A 19,538-nucleotide genomic window follows, 5' to 3' on the forward strand; every position below is an offset into this window, starting at 1 on the left:
GTTTCACGGCATTGATCACGACCACCCCACAGCCCATTTCATAAACCAGAAACAGAAGCACTGCGAGCAGCTGGTCTTGAGGTTATTCAGGGCCATAGCCAGGTCTGCCAGGCCCATGTCCTTCCTGCACCAGACCCTTCACCTTTCACCTGGAGGTGCTGGAAATGGCAAAATAGCTTTGTGCTTTGCTTCTCGGGATTTATCCCACAGGACTTCCACACTGTGTCGGGATGTTTGTGGTAGCACCGTGGTTAATGGCAAAAAACCTAGAGACAGCCTAACCATGCCCCAGGGGGGGGACTGATTACATATAAACCGTGAAATACGAGGCAGCCATCAGGGGTAATTGAGGTAGATGTGTGCATGCTGATGTGGAAAGACCTTCAAGATACATTGAGAGAAAGCAAGGTGCAGAGCAGCGTGCATGCTGTGATTATTTGCACACCCTGGAGCCAAGCTACCAGGGTGTGGGTCCTGACCCTCCTCCACTAGCTGGGTGGCCTTGGGCAAGGTACTTGACTTTTCTGTGCCTCAGTTTCCTCATCTAGGAAATGTTAAGTGTAATAACACTTAATCTCAGTTTTTGCAAGGCTTCATGTTCTGTGTTTTGTTTGCGGGGGCTTTTGTAGGCTTTAAATGAGTGAATGCAGGTTATGTCAGTACTTGGCATGTGATAAATGTTACATAAATTTAGTGATTGTTATTATTATATACATATAAAAACTTCTGGAGGAGTACTGGAGAAACTTAACCTTGATTTTCCCCTGGGAGGTGCATCTGAGGGTCAGTTGGGAGAAAGGTTTGGTGAGGAAGACATTTATTTCATACTGCGAGCACCTGTTTGGATTTTTTTTACCACCTGTAGCTGTTACTTGAATGACAGCACTTTCTAAAATTGCCCACAAGAAGGGCCCTGTAGAGCTCCTCACATCAGTGACTGTCATTGGACCGGAGCCATCTAGTCCCCCAGGCTCAGGGCCAGCCTAGCCCCATGGAAGTGTTTTGTCTTGGCAGACTGCAGCGCGACCTCGGGCTGAGTCACCTCCCTCGCTTTTTTGGAACGGCCACGGCCTGCCTCCTCTCTCCCCACTCACAGGTGGTCACAGCTGCCACCCAGAGCCTCCAGGTACCGCGCCCCCTGAGCCCCAGCTTTAGTGGGGGCAGCAGAGAACGCAGGGGGTTCTGCCAGTTGCCTCAGGCTCCAGCTGCATCCTGGGAGGAGGTTTTCAGGGAGGGATGGCTTCCTAAACGCTTCAGGAAGCAGGCCCATAGGAGGGCTCAGGGGCACTGGGGGCTGCCTTGGGCTTAGACAGCTGCGGCCTCTTTTTGCAGGAGATCCTGAAGGAATGTGTCGCTCCCTACATGGCTGACATCGGCTCTGTGACTTCCTCAGCCTCAGGCCCTGCCCAGTGTGTCGCCAAGATGTTCAGGTGAGAGCATAGTATCTGAGATAAGAAGGAATAGGGTGTACCTTGTGGAAAGTTCCTTGTAATGAAAGGTCTCTGCTTGTCACTGACTCTGGCCATGTGCACAGTGCCAGAGCAGCTGCTGTTGATTTGAGCCCTGGCCATGTTCCATGCACCACAGTGTGGTGCTCATGAGTGTGGACTCTCCGGCCAGTCATCTGGGACAAGCTCCTCCACCTCTTGATACCTTAAGGCCATCATCCGTTAAAGGGGGCTAATGCAGATGAGGATTAGATGAGGTAATATGTGCAAAGTGGTCAGAACAGTACCTGGCGCCCAGTTAGGTGCTCAATAAATAGCAACTACTAGTAGTCCTGGTTCTAGGAGATAGGTACTGACCCCATTTTACAGATGGACAAGCTGAGGTCGCCCAACTAGAATAAAAAGCGAGAATAGAGCTGCCCCACCCCTAGCCCATTCTTTTCCCTACACTGACCCCTGTTGGCCATTCTTGCCTAAAACCTCCAGGGGCTAGATTTGGGGAGATGGAGCCAAGCAAGGAGTGCACATGCAAGAAGGGGCTGGGCCAGCCCTCCCTAGTGCAGCTTCTGCATCCTGCCTAGACCACCTGTTCTTACCCTGCCGTCCACATTGGGTCAGGCCAGGAAAGCATGGGCTTTAGAGGCCCAGTTTGGCCACCAACAAAGTGACCCTGACATGTTATTTCGTCTCTCGGAGCCTCAGTTTCACCTTCTGAAGATTGAACAAATAACCTGCCTCACATGTTTTTCTTTAAGCTCAAAGGTTACAGAAATTAAACTCTTAGCACAGGGAGCAGTGTGGGCACTTCATAAATGCTAGGTCTCCCCTTTGGCCTTTCCGGGGGCACTGCCCTAGCGGCCAGCTGGCGGTCTATAGCTCATGGTGTAGCTGTTGACTTCCTGGCCAGGGCCCGGGGGGCGTGGCCATGTCCCTGACTGCCTGCTCCCTTGGCAGGGCAGTGGAGGAGGGCCTCACGTACAAATTCCATGCGGCCTGGAGCTCCGTGTTGCAGCTGCTGTGTGTCTTCTTCGAGGCCTGTGGGAGGCAGGCCCACCCTGTGATGAAGAAGGTAAGTTGGGGGGCTGCTGGGGCCGGGACAGGAAGTGGCACTGGGGCTTTTGGACTAGAAGGGGCTTGTGTCTCTGTTACCTCTGCACTTTAACTCCGCCCACCACCACAGTGCCCATAGCAGGTGCCCAGTACTGTGCCCCCAGGAAGGTGACTGCGCCATCATGGGAGGAACAAGAAGAGGGGCAGGACCCCCCCCCGCCACACACACACACACACACACACACACACACACACTGCTGCTCACTAGTGTTGGCTGGAGTTGATTGTTTTGAATAGGGAACCAGAGTGATTCTCTTCCCACTCCCGTTACCTTTTAATATTTAATTCTTTGAATTTTCTGTAATGAATGAGTATAGTGCTTTAAGCAGCCTTAGGTCTCAGGAAAGTGACTACATCAGGGGTGGGCAAACTTTTTGACTCGAGGGCCACAATGGGTTCTTAAACTGGACTGGAGGGCCGGAACAAAAGCATGGATGGAGTGTTTGTGTGAACTAATATAAATTCAAAGTAAACATCATTACATAAAAGGGTACGGTCTTTTTTTTTTTAGTTTTATTCATTTCAAACGGGCCGGATCCGGCCCTCGGGCCGTAGTTTGCCCACGGCTGGACTACATGCAGCCCAGAGTAAACCAGCTAAGGGTCAGGGGTCAGCTTTGGGAGAGGGTAGGACCTGAGGACAGGTCACTGGCACCTTGTCGGCAGGTGGAGCAGCCCCTGGCCTCGTGGCACCTTCCTCACTGACCGCCACTCCCTTCTCCTGGGATGGCAGGCTCCTCGGGGGCTGGCTAGGCTCTAATAGATGAGGTGGGCAGACCTGGCTTCCTCCGAGAGGTCATGAGGGGTGACCTAGGGCAAGCATGTCACACTCGCGGCCGGCATGTTAAATAAACGAGGCATGTGGCCCGCCAGCCGAGAGTGTGACATGCTTGACGTAGGGGGTCTGGGCTGTGGTGCACCTGAAGGTGCAGCTCTCCTCGAGGGGCAGCCACCCCTCAGTGCCTGTTCATTTGCTAGTTGTTGCACACAGGTCCGCCTTTGCCAGACCTTGTCATTTTTCTCTTTTTTTTAAAATATATATTTTATTGATTTTCTTACAGAGAGGAAGGGAGAGGGATAGAGAGTTAGAAACATTGATGAGAGAGAAACATCGGTCAGCTGCCTCCTGCACACTCCCTACTGGGGATGTGCCCGCAACCAAGGTACACGCCCTTGACCGGGAATCGAACCCGGGACCCTTGAGTCCACAGGCCGACGCTCTATCCACTGAGCCAAACCGGTTAGGGCCCTTGTCATTTTTCAAGATAAACTGGAAATCTTCATTTGTATATAAAATCTCCTGATTTTCACATATTGTTAAAGAATACAGAATTTTTTTAAATCCTGGAACGTTGGGGAGGGGTCAAACTGCATCAGTGGGTTACATTTGGTTTCTGGTTTGTGACTCCTGACCCAGAGCTTAACCTGGGCTCACGCTCCTGACCTCATCATCTTAGAGACTTTGGCTCAGACTCAGCCATGGTGCTTGCTCTGCGAGCACATCTTGATGTATAATCTTTCATCTCTTTGCTCCAGTGTCTCCAGTCCCTGTGTGACCTGCGCCTCTCCCCCCACTTCCCCCACACAGCAGCTCTGGACCAGGCAGTGGGGGCTGCGGTGGCCAGCATGGGGCCTGAGGTGGTTTTACAGGCTGTGCCGCTGGAAATTGATGGTTCTGAGTAAGTGTGACCCTGGTTGGCTTCTGTACGAGCCCTAAAAGGGTCAGACGGCTTGCTCTCCCCCAGGAGGGTGTCCACTCCTTTGGGTGAAGTCTCCGTGTGCCATGTGGGGGTCAGCAAGAGAGGCCAGAGCAGGCTCGACATGCTCCCCAGCTCAGCAGGGGGTGCACTGTTGGGGGTGCTGCCCTCCAGGCTGTCACCCCTTCCTCACTGGGCCTCTCCTGCCTCCTCTCAGAGAGACTCTGGATTTCCCACGGAGCTGGCTGCTGCCCGTCATCCGGGACCATGTCCGGGAAACGCGACTTGGTTTCTTCACCACCTACTTCTTGCCCCTGGCTACCACCCTGAAGAGCAAAGGTATGGGGCCCACCGCAGTCCTGGAGCTCAGCCGAAGGGGTCGGGAAGGGCTCCTGGCCCAGCACCCCAGCCCTAGGCCTCCCTCTGCCAAACAGGTGACCCGCCAGTGCTTGTGGGCCTAATTCAGTGGGCTGTCCCTCCCCTCTGCTCGAAGGCATGGCCTGGCCTTCCCCCATTGTAGGAGCCTGCTCTCCCACTAATGGAGCAATTAATTACACAAGCACACAGCGGCTTATACGTATGCAGCGATGTTCTAGCAAAAACCCTAACACAGCCTACATGTCCGTCAGTGGGGTTCCAGTGAAGTTAGTTGTGGTAACGCCCACTGTGGGGCACAATGTGATCATTACAAAGAAAGAGACATGGGCGTGCAGATGGCGAGCTGAAAGGATCAGATTCAGATCTCAGCTCAGCCACGCAGTTGGTTGACTTTGGGCAAGTGTGTTAATTCCTTTGGGTCTGCTCCTCGTCTGTAAATGAGAATGAGAATTGTGACGTGAAGATTACGTGAAATAATCATGTAAGTGCCCATTACACAGTTTGTCACACAGAAATTACCAAGTAAAACAAGGTTTTAGAACAATATATGTATAGTACATCTTGCTTATGTTTTTAAAGGTGTATGTCTGTTTAAAGAAAAGACCAAAATATGGTGACAGGAGAAGATTTGACTTTGGGTGGTGGGCACGCGGTGCAATACAGAGCTTATAACATAGAAACCCACACCTGAATCCTATGTGTTCATGTTGACCAGTGTCACTCCAATAAATTCAATTTATAAAAAAAAGAAACATAAGAAAGTCAGAAGAGATAGGGGCACGTCCTGGGAGAGTAAGACAATGGGGAGACATCACTTTCTGTTTTATGCGGGTCTTGGGTATTTATTTTTAATTAGTTTATTTTTTAACATATTTTTTATTGATTTTAGAGAGGAAGGGAGAGGGAGAGATAGAAACATCAATGATGAGAGAGAATCATTAATTGGCTGCCTCCTGCACACTCCCTATGGGGATGGAGCCTGCAATCCAAGCATGTGCCTCTGACCAGAATCAAACCTGGGGCCCTTCAGTCCACTCTATCCACTGAGCCAAACCGGTGAGGGCGAGGTCTTAGGTATTTAGAAGGAACAGTTTCATTCTGTGGGGAGGAGGGAATCACCGATACTGACCTCATCACTGGGCTTTTGGTTTTGGTGAAAATGAGGCCTGGTGGGTAGGAGGGTGCCCAGGGTCACACTGTGTGCTTTGTTACACTCCAGCAATGGACCTGGCCCAGGTGGACCGCATGGTGGAGTCCAAGATCTATGACACGCTGCAGTGGCAGGTAAAGGGTCCGTTAGGGGGGTGTGGGTTGGGTAGTGCAGAGGCGTGGATTGCTGAATGTCATTCTCATTTACCATTCCCTCCCTCCCCAGATCTGGACCCTCCTGCCCGGGTTCTGCACGAGGCCCACAGATGTAGCCGCCTCCTTTAAAGGGCTGGCGCGGACACTGGGCACAGCGGTCAGCGAGCGCCCAGACCTGAGGGTCACGGTGTGCCAGGCCCTGCGCACTCTCATCACCAAGGGCTGTGAGGCAGGTGCGTGTGGGCTCTGGGGTCCGAGGCTGGTGGGAGGATGGCTGTGATGGCACAAGTCCCCTGACCCCCATCTCCTGGCTTGCTGTGGCTCAGTGCCTGAGCCATGGTTCATCCTTTGCAAGGACCTGGAGCTTCGGCTGGGGACCCAAGGATGCAAAAAACCACCCCTTTTCTCTCTTTACTCCCAATGTGCCGGCACCTGGGGCGTTACCCAGTCAGTGCTGAAGGGTTTCACTGGCCCCCAGGACAGGAGCCGTGGAGAAGCATAGACCATGGTGGCACCTTGTTCTCTTTGCTCTGGTCTCAGCCTCCTCTGTCTCGTAGAAGCCCCACATCCATGGTCCTGCCACGGGTCCTCCTAAAGGATGCCTCTGGGCTACAACCTGTAAGGTCAGCTCCAGCCCCTTTTATGCAAACTTTGGTCCTCCTGCCAGAGGCTGACCGTGCCGAAGTAAGCCGTTTTGCCAAGAACTTTCTGCCAATCCTCTTCAACTTGTATGGGCAGCCTGTTGCAGCCGGGGACACACCAGCTCCTCGCCGGGCCGTGCTGGAAACCATCAAAACTTACCTTACTATCACTGACCCTCAGGTGAGCTGGTGGACAGGGAGAGTGCTCCCAGGAGGGGAGTGTTGGGTCAGGAGCATTGGAAAGCCCAAGGCCCTACCCGGCATGGCTCACTTGGGCCTGTGCCACCTGGAGAACAGGAGACCAGATCCCAGCGATGATGGCGGGGCCAGGCGTGGGCTTGAGGCTTCTAAAGGAGAGGGCAAGGAGGTCTAGTTCTGTGACCTGCTGCTGCTCTGTATTTCTCTATTAAACACCTTCCTCCTTCTCATCCCGGGGCTGCCAGTTGGTGAATGGTTTCCTGGAAAAAGCCAGTGAGAAGGTGCTGGACCCTGCTAGCTCTGACTTCACCAGGTAAAATCCCCCACTTGAGCTGGGGTAGTCCAGGGAGCTGGAGGGTGTGGATTCTCTGGGGTAACTTAGGAAAGGCTTAAGATGTTGAATGTCTCAGCTTCACTGCAAGGCTTGAGTGACTCCTTTCTGGAGCGGCAGTATTGCCCGCTAGGGAAGGAGGGGGACCCTGGAAACTCACCGGGTTCAGATCCCAGCTCCACCACTTACGGGCGGTGTGACCTTGAACACGTTACCCATTCTTTGCCTCTTTGCCCTGATCTACAATGGAGAAGCTCATGGTACCTGCAGCAGGGTTGCTGTGAGAATTGGAGGGGTTAACACTGCGGTAGTGCCTGGTACCTGGTGAATACTCCATTAGGTGCAAGCCATGATTATCGTTCATGGGCTCCTTCAAGCGGCTGGTCCTCATCCTGACTTCTCCCACCTGCCCCTCACCCCGTGGATGTAAGGACAGTGTTAGTCTGTGCCCTTCTCCAGCACTCGCTAAGCCCCTCCTTGGTCTCCTGCCTTGAGCAGATTGTCTGTCCTGGACCTGGTTGTGGCCTTGGCTCCCCATGCTGACGAAGCTGCCATCAGCAAGCTGTACTCCACCATCCGGCCCTACCTGGAGGTGAGCCTGGGGCTGGGAGCCCCACAGCCACACTTGGGGAGGAGTGGGCTCCTTGGAAAGGGGGGGGCCTGTCTTCTTTTCTTCATCTCTTGCTGCTGCCCAAGATCATCTGCTTTCTTGTGGTGTGACTGTCCTTTGTACCCTGTCTAGTCCATCTGTCACATAGATGCCAAAGTGACTAAAACGCACAGCCGTGCTCAGACCTCACCTGCCGAGGTGTCTGGTAGAAACACGGCCGTACTCCTTTGCCTGGATCGCTCACTGGGCCATCTCAGCCCAGCCTGATCTTCATTCTAATCACTCTCATCTCCCCTTGTCCGTCCTCATCCCACCACCACTTGGCCTCATTAAACTGTTTGAAGCGTTGCAGATATAAGGGACCCCTCTGTGCCTTTGCACACGCTAGGTCCTCTGCCTGACATGCTGTGGCAAGACACCAGGCGGAACTCAGGCCTGCCGCAGTGACCTGAAAGCCGCCGCCACTGCGACAGTTTAATAGGCAGTTAGCCAACACTGAGAAGTGCTCTGGGTGGAACATGCAGGCAGACCCAGAAGTCCAGGCAGGAGAGGTGTCCTGGGGGGGCGACAGTGCCCTGGGAACGGTAAGGGGTCAGACAAAGGAGAGACAGCAGAAAGATGAGCAGGCCTGGCAGGCTGGTGCGTTCCTGGCACTGCAAGTCCATGCTGCTGGCACGAACATCACTGAGGGGGTCAGTAGAGTGGATTGGAAGGCTGGGTTGGCTTCTTTCCCCACAGCAGCTCCGCCTGGCGCCAAGGTAGCCTCCTGCCGTCCATACTCTGCTGGCCCTCTTGTCAGACCTCATGAGCTCCAGAGGGCAGGGCCAGCTTCTCTGAATCCCCTCCAGTGCTGGCCTCAGTTAATGGTGACTGCTCTGTGAATGTCATCACATGGGTGGTGGACCTCCAGTTCCCCCTCTTCATCCATCTGTGTCCTCCCAGAGCAAGGCCCATGGGGTGCAGAAGAAGGCCTACCGCGTGCTGGAGGAGGTGTGTGCCAGCCCCCAGGGCCCCGGCGCCCGCTTCGTGCAGAGCCACCTGGATGACCTGAAGAAGACCCTGCTGGACTCGCTGCGGACCACTTCCTCTCCTGCCAAGAGGGTGAGGATTCAGGGCAGCCCTGCTGTGCCCGAGGGAGGACGGGACACCAGGAGAGGACCATGTTGGGCTGGGGTAGCATTGAGGGGGCCTGACCATTGTCCCTCTGCCCTGCAGCCCCGTTTGAAGTGCCTCATACATATCGTGAAGAAGCTCACAGCCGAGCACGAGGAGTTCATTACTGCCCTTGTCCCGGAGGTGAGGGCGCAGGAGGGGGTGTATGTGTGTTTTGGGGGTGTTCCTTGGAGTGTGGCTCCTAAAGGCCTGTCAGGATCAGGGGAGGGTAGTATTGGGGGTGGGGGTGGGCTCGACTCACTGTCTGGGAGTGTGGGTGCCTCTACCTGCTCACTCTGCTTCAGGCCACCGACCTCAGGGTGGCCAGCTCGGGAGTGCGCGCTTACGGGGCTGTCTGGGCAGGTGATCCTGTGTACCAAGGAGGTGTCGGTGGGCGCGCGGAAGAACGCTTTCGCCCTGCTGGTGGAGATGGGCCACGCTTTCCTTCGGTTTGGCCCGAGCCAGGAAGGTGAGGCCTTGGTGACTCAGGGCTGGGGTGGACGCTCTGCTCCCAGACCCGGTGGGCCTGAGCTGCAGCATGAGCGCTGGGCTCTGCCCTGGTGCAACTTGTCCTGCCTTCCGCCCTCCCAGAGGCCCTGCAGCGCTACCTCGTCCTGATCTACCCCGGCCTCGTGGGCGCTGTCACCATGGTCAGCTGCAGCATCCTGGCCCTGACCCACCTCCTTTTTGAGTTTAAAGGTACATGCTATTTCCTGAAGGCCTGGCAAGCCCTCAGAGTAGGAAAATACCTAGGAGGTCAGGACAGGGTGGCTACCAGGTAGGGGAAAGGTCAAGGGAGGGTGGAAGAAAAGCTGGAGCCAAGCCTGGCCGCCTCCCATCTCCTCTGCTGCCTCTCATCCCATTCTCAGAGTGGATGGGAGCAGGGGGTCCCGATTTCAGTCCTGGTTCTACAATCCTGGAGCCTGACTCTCCCCTCTAAAATGGAGGAGGAAAGCAGCCCCTCCTCCTGTGGGGGCTGAAGGACCACAGGAGACACTCCTTGGAGGGTGACCCGAACCGAGCCAGGCACACGGAAGTCCCTCAGTGTTAGCTCTTGCTCTTGTGACCGGGCAGGGTCTGGGTCTGGGTGTCTCTGACAGTGGCCCTCTGGCCCCCCAGGCCTGATGGGGACCAGCACGGTGGAGCAGCTGCTGGAGAACGTGTGTCTGCTCCTGGCCTCCCGCACCCGTGACGTGGTCAAATCGGCGCTGGGCTTCATCAAAGTGGCCGTGGTGGTCATGGACGTGGCACACCTGGCCAGGCACGTGCAGCTGGTGGTAAGTGCCCCCTTTCCCCTCTGGGTGGCGACGTGGCCTCCGGGCTGTCATCATGGGACCAGGGAGCCTCAAGGCCAGCAAGTTTCAAGCGTTCTTTTAGCTACCGCAGTCTTGTGCAACAGAAGGTCATGCCGAGCCCTGGAAGGGACCGGTAGGGGAATGGCAGCCTGGTGGAGGAAGGGGCACAGCACCCAGGCTGCTGCTTGTCACCCCCACCTCTTTGGCCCCTCCACAGAAGCCAGGGCTCTACAGGGCAAAGGTCAGTGGGCAGGGCCATCCCTCATTTACAGACGGGGATACTGAGCTCAGAGACAGCCCCAGGTCACACTGCTGGTGAGAGCAGCCCTGGGGACAGAACCCAGAGCTCAGGACTGAGACTCTGGGCTCACCCAGCAGGGCCCTCATCTCCTTTTTTTTGCCTCTTGCATTTTGGTCTTTGGGTTTGAGGCTCCTCTGGACACCCGTGCTGGGCTGTAGAAGGGCCTGAAGAGCCGTCTGGTATTGGGCCCTCCAGCCCCTTCTGGCTGCTCATAAGGCATGTAGCAAGCTGGGACTGTCACATCCTCTTTCTGCTATTCTGCCTCAGTTTCCCTCTCCAGCTGGTTGAGTTGCATCAGACCTCCAGGGGGATCTTTCTTGTTGTCTTCGTATCTGACCTTGGGTCAAGGCGAGAAGGGGCAGATGAGAGTCAGAATAGCCTGCCCCCTCCTTCCAAAGCCTACAGCCTAACCGGAGACCAATGATGGGAGAACAGCCACAGCAGGCATCTGTTCTGCAGTTATTAAAATGGATAAAAGCCCTTCAGAGGATCGATGGGGCTCTATCCCCCAGCCCATTGAGAGACACTATGGATATTATTTGCCACCCACACGTTTTCCAAACCAGGCCACGTGAAGGCTTAAGAGCAGTCCAGCCAGAGATGAGCTCAGGGCGATAGAAGGGACATATGGAACCAAGAGAAACCTGGTGGTGTTGGGGGCAAGGTACGAGCCATGGAATTAGATCTGGGCTGACTCCTTCCTCTGTGGCCACTTAACAGCCACATGACTCCCTGTGCCCCAGTTTCCTCGCTTGTAAATTGGTGATGATGATAATATCTGCCTCACTGGGTTCTAAGGATTCCATGCGATGATGCATGTAAGGTGCTGAACACTGTTCAGAAGACTCTCAAGCTGTAATCTTGGCAGGGTGGTCGGGAATATGAAGGCGGTTTAGGGGGAAGGTGGGGTCTGCCCAGACTGGAGCCTCTTTGGAGCAAGGGCTGAGCCAGGAACAGGGCCACTCTTTCCCTCACCTCTTAGCCAGCCCTGGTCCTCTTCCCTAGTCTGGACAGCGGGGTGGGGACAGGCAGGGTGGGAGGCGCCCTCCCCCTGAAACCCTGGTGCCTTGCCCTGCAGATGGAGGCCATCGGGAAATTGTCAGATGACATGCGGCGGCACTTCCGCATGAAGCTTCGAAACCTGTTCACCAAGTTCATCCGCAAATTTGGGTCTGTGCACTGAGTGGGGCATTGTGGGAGGAGTTGAGGGGTTTTCCTCCCACCAGGGACCTTGCAGAAAAGGGGCCGGGCTGGGGGACCAGTCTCTTCCCTGTCATTGGAAGGGCTCTGGCTGCACACCTGCTGCTTCTGGGTGCACACTCTGGCCAGTGCACCTCACCTGCCCTTCGCTGCCCCCTCAGGTTTGAGCTGGTGAAGGGGCTGCTGCCCGAGGAGTACCACAAAGTCCTGGTCAACATCCGGAAAGCTGAGGCGCGGGCCAAGAGGCACCGTGCTCTGAGCCAGGCTGCTGAGGAAGAAGAGGAAGAGGAGGAGGAGGAGGAGCCTGCCCAGGGCAAGGGTGACAGGTGAGAACGTGGTGGTGTCCTGGCAGCCTGGTCCCCCCCAACCCGGGGCCTGCCCAGGCAGTGCCCAGCTGGCCCTGCCTTTCCCTGGCTTTAGCATTGAGGAGATTTTGGCCGACTCCGAGGATGAGGACAGTGAGGAGGAAGAAAGGAGCCGGGGCAAGGAGCAGCGGAGGCTGAGCCGGCAGAGGAGCCAGGCGTGGCTGAAGGAGGGTGGAGGGGATGAGCCCCTCAACTTCCTCGACCCCAAGGTGGCCCAGCGAGTCCTAGGTAAGCAAGAATCAGCTGGCCCCTGAGCTCAGAAAGCAGGCTTACCTGTTCTGGGTGGGGGTGACTTGCATAGAGGCCAGTGGGAACCCCTCACCCTGACACATGCACACTGTTGTGCTGTGGGCACCCATCTGCGGCACAGACCTGGTCTTATTGGTTATAATGAGGGTGTGAGAGGGTTAGGTCTTCCACCTCCTCACTGCCGGACTCTGCCATGCCAGCCACACAGCCTGGGACTGGCCGGGGCAAGAAGAAGGACCATGGCTTCAAAGTGAGCGCCGATGGCCGGCTGATCATCCGGGAGGAAGAGGAGGATGCTGCCACCACCAAGATGGAGGAAGAGGAAGGCTCTAAAGGTGGGGCCGCCTGCCCAGTCTGGGAATGCAGCTGCTTCTGGCCTGGGCCAGGGCTGTGCGTGGTTGTTCATTCATTTATTCATTAATTTGTTCATTCAGACCATTTGTCATAGGAGCAAAGGTAACAGCTTGTATCTGAGGCAACTTTCTCAAACTCGTTGCGTTTCTCAAACTTTTTTGACCAAATTAAGAAATCTTTCTGTGTTGTAATGCAGCCATTTATACAATTCTATAAGTCACACAAAACTTTCAAAACACAGTACTTCCCCTTACCATGTGCAGTACCCTCTCTTGGTCTCTCGTCTATTCTGTTCTGTTTCTTTCCTTCTCTTCCTCCTTTTTTTTTTTCTTCAAAAGTATAAAATATAAACTTGGCTGAGGCCCAGAATCTCACTGAGAGGTAGAAAGAGCCACACTCAGACACTCTCACGTGTCTGAATCCATTGTCTCCTGTTGTCCAGGAGCCCCTCGGGTGTAACATCTCCAAGTACTGTGCGTCTTTCCTGATCCCTCTGTGCACATATCATCCATTAGATCTTCTAAAATAGATCTGTCTTCCTCTTTTTTTTTTGGTTCACACTTCCATGATCCGTGGGCACGTGACTCACGGCATCCTTTTAACCAGTGTTCTCCCGCTGCCCCTACCCTTAACTTACCAGCTGTATGACTGGACTTTATTTAACCTCTCTGTGCCAAAATGGGCATAATGCCAGTACCTGCTTCAGAGGGCTGTTGTGACGACAAAATGGACAACCTGAACAGCACATGTACATGCAGGGGATAAATGTGACGGCATTATTTCCTGATCTGGTCTCTCACCCTTGATAATTCCCATCTCTTTCCCCTTCTTGTGCACGATCCCGATGCTGGAAATGCCCCTCCCCTCTCCTGCCTTCACACACCCTCCACCCTTTAAGGTCCAGCTCAGTCCTTCTTTAAGGCCTTTTCCCAGCCCTTCAGCCCTCCTGCCCAGTCTTCAACACTTGGTCACATGCTCTCTTGTGGCGGCATTGGATTATTGATTGACTTTATTTGAGTTTGTCTTCCCTCCAACTGGTTAATTTCGTACTTTTAAAAAAATATTACTGATAGCTTTTTTATTTTTTGGTATGAAGTGTTTATTTGATAGATTTGATAGCTTTTTTAAATCATGGTAAGATATACACATAACATAAAATTTACCATCTTAACCATTTCAGTACAGTTCAGTATAGTTCAGTAGTGTTAAGTTTATTCACATTGATGTAAAACTCATCTCCAGAACTTTTTTAATCTGACAAAACTGAAACTCTATGCATTAAACACTAACTCCTCATTTCCCCCTCCCCTCAACCCCTGACAACCACCATTCTACTATCTATGAATTTGAATTTGAGTATAAATCTAAGTACCTCATCAAGTGTAATCATTCAGCATTTGTCTTTTTGTGGCTGGCTTATTTCACTTAGCATAATGTCCTCAAGGCTCATCCATGTTGTAGCATATGTCAGAATTTCCTTCCTTCTTAAGGCTGGCCTTCTTCTATTATATGTATACACCACATTTTGTTTATCATTCATCTGTTGGACACTTGGATTGCTTCTACTTTTTGACTATTGTGAATATTGCTGCTGTGTACAAATATCTCTTCAAGTTCCTACTTTCTGTTCTTTTGAGTACATACCCAGAGGTGAAATTGCTGGATCACATTCTGATTCTGTGTTTAATTTTTTGAGGAACTGCCACAGCCACACTGTTTTCCACAGTAGCTGCACCATTTTACATTCCCACCATCAGAACACCAGAGTTTCAATTTTTCCACATCCTTGTCAACACTTGTTATTTTCTGTTTTTGTTTGTTTGTTTTTATAGTAGTCATGCTAATGGTGGTAAAGCAGTATCTCATGGTGGTTTTGATTTGCATTTCCTTAATGATTAGTGATGTGTAGCATCTTATTATGTTTGCCGTGCTTTTGTATGTCTTTTTGGGAAAATGTCTACTGAAGTCCTTTTGCCCTTTTTAAAAAAAAAAATTTTATTGATTTCAGAGAGGAAGGGAGAGGGGGAGAGAGAGAAACATCAATGATGAGAGAGAATCATTGATCAGCTGCCTCCTGCATGCCCCCCACTGGGGAATCAAGCCCACAACCTGGGCATGTGCCCTTGACCGGAATCGAACCCGGGACCTTTCAGTCCACAGGCCGATGCTCTATCCACTGAGCCAAACCGGCTGGGGCCCTTTTGCCCATTTTTTAATTGGGTTGTAAGTTCTCAGGTAGGAGAATAAAGCAGTCCTCCCAGCAAAGTGAAGTAGGGGGGCTGCAGGGGTGCCTGGCTCCCAAGAAAACCTGGGTTTACCTTAGAGTTGCAGAGAAAACTGTATTAAGTGGGGTCATCACTTCCTTAAAGGGCTGTTGTCCCTGGGACCTAGGACGGGAAGGAGAAAGGGTCCGTGTTCAGGGGTCTCGGCTCCCACAGGACACAGGGTTCCCCCAGCCTGAGGAGCCAAGAGGAGGCAGGATGAAATGTGGGGGGGCTCTGGGAAAGCGGGGCCTCCTGAGTGCTCACAGGCTTCTCTTCCTTTCGGCTCCAGGGGAGGATGAAGAGATGGCTGACCTGATGGAAGACGTGGGCATCAGGAGTGTGAGTAATTCCTGCGGACGGAGGGCGAGCCCTCAGACCTAAGCCTTGGCCTGGCAGCTTCTTGCAGTCTCACCTGTGCTTCCTGCTGCTCAGTGGAGCCCCAGGGATGTGTGCAGCAGGCTGTCCCTGGGTGTGGTGTGTGTCTTCCACAGCAGTGTCATGACTGACCATTCTGTGGGGCTTGGGCGGGGGGTTGCTTACTTCATTGTGGGCTGGGCTGTTCAGCTAGAGGAAGAGAGAAACCCCCGTCTCCATGTGGGGGGTGCTGTGTAGGCTGCAAGAGCAACCGCCGGCCTGCATGCTCCAAGGGGCAGCTCCCGCATGGGGTGGGGGCACCCACCATTGAGGGATGCTGAGAGCCCCACAATCACTATTTGTCACCCCCATTTCCAAAGGGGCTCACAGAAGATAAGTACCCTGCCCAGGGTCACAGCCTGAACCTAAATCCTGGCTTATATGTAAAGTGCGTGGCACTAAGTGTTGCTAAATAAGTGGTGACTGTTCTTACTATTATTGCATTTTTCCTGGAAATCTTGACTGGCCAAAGCCTCCCTGGTTGCTGCAGTGCGTCCTCACACGTGGCTTTGCAGTCTTTCCACAGCCTACTCTTCCTCCTGGAGAGTGGGAACTGACCACGCCCTCTGGGGGGGCCCCACGGTTCAGCGCAGCAGGACTGGGCTCCTTGTCTCAAGGCACCGAGAAGGACCTGGGTGGCCGCACTCCACAGTTGGCTCATGGCAAATCATCACCTGCCATCAAGATCCCAGGGGCTTTATTGAATGGCAGTTGCTAAACCCCACTCCTCTGCCTGCAGTTATGACATCAGTAAAATGCTGGGGGACAAGTGACAACCGCAGCTGCCAGTGGCATAGCTGTGGCCAGGTGCCAGCTGAACCAAGAACAAGCTGAGCTGTCACCCTCTGATGCAGCTGGAGTCCCATTTCCAGCCAGTTTCTGTTTCTCCTCTAGGAGTCCACTCTACTGTGCCCACGTTGCCAGACACACCCTGTGTGTGCTGCAGCCTGTTCCCTTTACCTGGCACACCTTCCACTCTACCTGGCCTTTAAGCCAGGAGGGGCCTGAAGCCCCCCTGCCTGGGGATCCCCTGGGGAGCTTGAGCCCCAGGAATCTGTAGTTTGAAGAGGCTTCCCGGGCATTGTGGCCCAGACCACAGCATGGCTGCTAGCCCACTGATCTGAGGTCTCCTGCACAACATTCCTCTGCCTGGCCTCATTGTCATTTTCTAGGCTCAGACCTCCTGCTGGGCTGGGCTGGGCTGGGCTGCTGTCAGGCCCACCTCTCCCCTTGGAGCACCTAATCTGGTGCTGGCATGTAGTAAGTGCTGAGTCACTTCCTGTTGGATATAATTGGGTGAACTGAGCTGTCCTGTTGCTCCATGCTCACAGCTCCTGGGATGGCAGCATTGTTGAGGGACAGTGATAACTGGTATGAGCAGGGGTTTCCCACCTGCTAAGACTCCCTGGACCACGAGAAGTTGGTCCTGTGCCCTGCGTCCCCAGGGCCTGGCACTTAGTAGGGGATCAGTGAGTGTTTGACTCCTGGGGAGAGGAGTGAAGTTCGTGTGAGGCTAAGGGCTGGTAAAGCTGTTCTCTCCAAAGAGGCTGAGGACCCCATTTACCTGCTAGGAAGACTGGGGCTAAGCTGAGGTCAGAGTACCCAGAAGGGCCCTGTGGGGGAACTTCAGTGTGGAGGGCAGAGCAGTGGAGAAGCCAAGACAAGCCCAGGCTCAGCAGTGAGGCCCTGAGCTGGAACCTTGCTTCTGTCCTGCCTAGCTGTGTGATCTTGGACAGGTACTTGCCCTCTCTGAGCCTTAGTGTCCTCATCTGTAAGTAAGGGATCAAGTGCTTGGCAGAGGCCTTTCTTGCTAATGCAGGTTATGATTGCTTTTACTGTTATCACTAGTGAGGATGACCACATCCCCTTGTTCATGAACTTCGCTTACCCCTTTGTAGAAAAAACACCAGAAGCTCAAGCGTCAGAAAGAGGCTGACGATGAAGAGCTAGAGATGCCTCCTCAGTATCAAGGTGAGGCTTCCACTCTTTTTTTGAAACTCTGTTCTCTGTCACGGGTATTCGGTAGGGTTTATTGCGGGCAGAGCCATGAGGTTGTGCGGCCTGGTTGCACTCAGTTGCCACCAGCAAAGATTGGCTGATACTTTGGCAATCCACCCAAGTTAGCATTGCAGGATTTCATCCACAACTGTGTTGAAGTGTAGGCTGGAAATGACACTGATCTTGGAAGTATATGGGTTCCTTTAAGCACAGCTTTCACGTCTGTACGATGGACTACGAGTTGCCATTCTGTCACCCGGTGTTGGTGTGAGAGAAGGCCTGTACTGCCTCATTTTACAGATGAGGTTAAGAGGCTCCAGAAAGTTAAGAGAATTGCCTGAGGTTCGAGCTGGGAGTTGAACCCGGGTCTGTCTGACTTCCAAGCCAGTGTTCTTTCTCCTAGAACAAATGGAGCAGATTAGCTTTGGAGAGTGGGGGTGTTTTATGTTAGTGGAGAATATATGTTCTCTGTGGGTTCGAGTCAGTCTGAGGAGCCCCGTGGTCTATCAAGTCAGTGGACAGTCCTTCTCGAGAAAGGTACTTGTCCTTGGTTATGAGGGGACAGAGCCAGGTTCCCGGCCGTGACCCATCTCCCCGATAGTTCTCCGAAGAGTTGTTCATTACCTCTCAGAGGAGGCTGCCCTGGCTTAGTCTGACCTCTGTTCCCCCTCTAGCTGGAGGCTCTGGCATCCATCGCCCTGTGGGCAAGAAGGCTACACCCGGGGCCGAATACAAGGCCAAGGTAAGAGCTGTTGGTGGGGGCAGAGCGTCTGGGAAAGGGCGGGCAGCTGTGCTGTCCTGGAGAGGCACCTGTGGAGCCAGACGGACGGCCACACGGAGGTCTTGTTAGCATCTAAAGTCCAGACCTTGGGTTGGCTTCCAGAGCCATGAAAAGTCTTTGGCGCCACCTAAGGCACAGAATGAAGGGCAGGGAGGACGCAGGGTCAGGCAAGTCGGGAGGGGGAAGAAGGGGAACCCCGCACTCCTAGCTGACTTTGTTTCTCTGGGTGAGCAGAAAGCAAAGGGTGACGTGAAGAAGAAAGGTCGGCTCGACCCCTATGCTTACATCCCTCTCAACAGAACCAAGCTCAACCGCAGGTATGATGCTGTGCTGGGGTGGGGGGTGAGGGGGGAGCTGAAGCTGTGCTCTGGGGGGCCTTATTCTCATTAAGCTCTCAATTCAATTGCTCAAGTCTCTTCCAGTGTTTTATTTTTACTTTTTTTTTTAATTAAATCTTTATTGTTCAGAATATTACAGTTGTTCCTCTTTTTGCCCCCCATAGCTCCCCTCAACCCGGTTCCCACCCCACCCTCTGCCTCCATAGGTGTGATTTTTACTTTTTCACATCTTCATGTGGTTGGTGCCTACATGTATTGTTAACTTGAACTGCCCCTTTGAACATGATGAGTAGCTCATGGCCTGCCCAAACCATGGCCGGCCACTTCCGGCAGCACTCCCGCCGCTCCTCTATTCATGCTGGTGGGGGAGCCATCTTTTGACATTATGGGAAGGAGGGCCCCCTGTTCTCAGTGAGATGTGACCCTTCTGTTCCTGTCCCTGCAGGAAGAAGGTGAAGCTGCAGGGACAGTTCAAAGGCCTGGTGAAAGCTGCCCAGCGGGGATCCCAGGTGGGACACAAGCTCCGCAGAAAGGCTCGTCGGCCCTGAACCCCAGGCCCCAGGGCACCGCCGGGACTCAAAATGAACTGTAGGAATCAGGGCTTGGTTCCCAGAGGCACAGGATTTGGGGAATTCCAAACGGGAATCGCCTTTTAGAGATGTCCTTGGGACCTGGCGGTGGGGCCGTGCCTCAGTGCCTGTGCATAGGCCAGCGAGGCGCCGGTGCCTTCTGCCCGGAGTGGCCTGTGCAGCAGAGTGAACGGTCTTCCATTCGCTCCAGCTGCTCATGCCATGGGGCACTCTCAGCTGGCTGTCGTCCAGGTGTGTGAGGTTTGCTGTGACCGACATAGAATAAACCTGCATCGCCATGCATTGTCCCTACAAACATTGTGTTTCATCACCTGCCTTCTTCGGGGACAAGAACAGTGTCTGGTCATTGGCAACAGTGTCTTGACCCCTTCCTCTCAATCCTGGCATCCAGTCCGGGGCATAGGTGATAGCTCAGGGACACCCACCTGTGGTTGAGCACCACAGGCTCAGACTAGAAAGGGAACTACAGCGTGGCTGCCTCTGAGCTCAAGTTTCTCCCAGCCACTTTGTTCACTGATTC

The 19,538-nt window shown here is 53.7% G+C and overlaps 1 protein-coding gene across 1 annotated transcript in view; it reads left to right on the forward strand.

Annotated features, from left to right (window-relative positions):
• Positions 1 to 19,313, forward strand: part of RRP12 (ribosomal RNA processing 12 homolog) — a 29,173-nt gene extending 9,860 nt beyond the window's left edge. Inside the window, exons 11-34 of the mRNA XM_005885415.2 lie at positions 1,015 to 1,126; positions 1,333 to 1,430; positions 2,403 to 2,517; positions 4,094 to 4,236; positions 4,472 to 4,593; positions 5,852 to 5,916; positions 6,008 to 6,170; positions 6,605 to 6,759; positions 7,022 to 7,089; positions 7,606 to 7,699; positions 8,660 to 8,818; positions 8,933 to 9,013; positions 9,233 to 9,338; positions 9,461 to 9,568; positions 9,989 to 10,146; positions 11,544 to 11,635; positions 11,827 to 11,991; positions 12,086 to 12,258; positions 12,480 to 12,614; positions 15,187 to 15,236; positions 17,210 to 17,282; positions 17,984 to 18,051; positions 18,325 to 18,407; positions 18,874 to 19,313. Coding sequence (XP_005885477.2) covers positions 1,015 to 1,126; positions 1,333 to 1,430; positions 2,403 to 2,517; positions 4,094 to 4,236; positions 4,472 to 4,593; positions 5,852 to 5,916; positions 6,008 to 6,170; positions 6,605 to 6,759; positions 7,022 to 7,089; positions 7,606 to 7,699; positions 8,660 to 8,818; positions 8,933 to 9,013; positions 9,233 to 9,338; positions 9,461 to 9,568; positions 9,989 to 10,146; positions 11,544 to 11,635; positions 11,827 to 11,991; positions 12,086 to 12,258; positions 12,480 to 12,614; positions 15,187 to 15,236; positions 17,210 to 17,282; positions 17,984 to 18,051; positions 18,325 to 18,407; positions 18,874 to 18,976 — 2,689 coding nt within the window. The 3' untranslated portion in view covers positions 18,977 to 19,313. The remainder of the gene's footprint in view (positions 1 to 1,014; positions 1,127 to 1,332; positions 1,431 to 2,402; positions 2,518 to 4,093; positions 4,237 to 4,471; positions 4,594 to 5,851; positions 5,917 to 6,007; positions 6,171 to 6,604; positions 6,760 to 7,021; positions 7,090 to 7,605; positions 7,700 to 8,659; positions 8,819 to 8,932; positions 9,014 to 9,232; positions 9,339 to 9,460; positions 9,569 to 9,988; positions 10,147 to 11,543; positions 11,636 to 11,826; positions 11,992 to 12,085; positions 12,259 to 12,479; positions 12,615 to 15,186; positions 15,237 to 17,209; positions 17,283 to 17,983; positions 18,052 to 18,324; positions 18,408 to 18,873) is intronic.
• Positions 19,314 to 19,538: the final 225 nt, after the last annotated feature.

This window comes from Myotis brandtii, unplaced genomic scaffold (assembly GCF_000412655.1).
Source record: "Myotis brandtii unplaced genomic scaffold, ASM41265v1 scaffold902, whole genome shotgun sequence".
Lineage (NCBI taxonomy): Eukaryota > Metazoa > Chordata > Mammalia > Chiroptera > Vespertilionidae > Myotis > Myotis brandtii.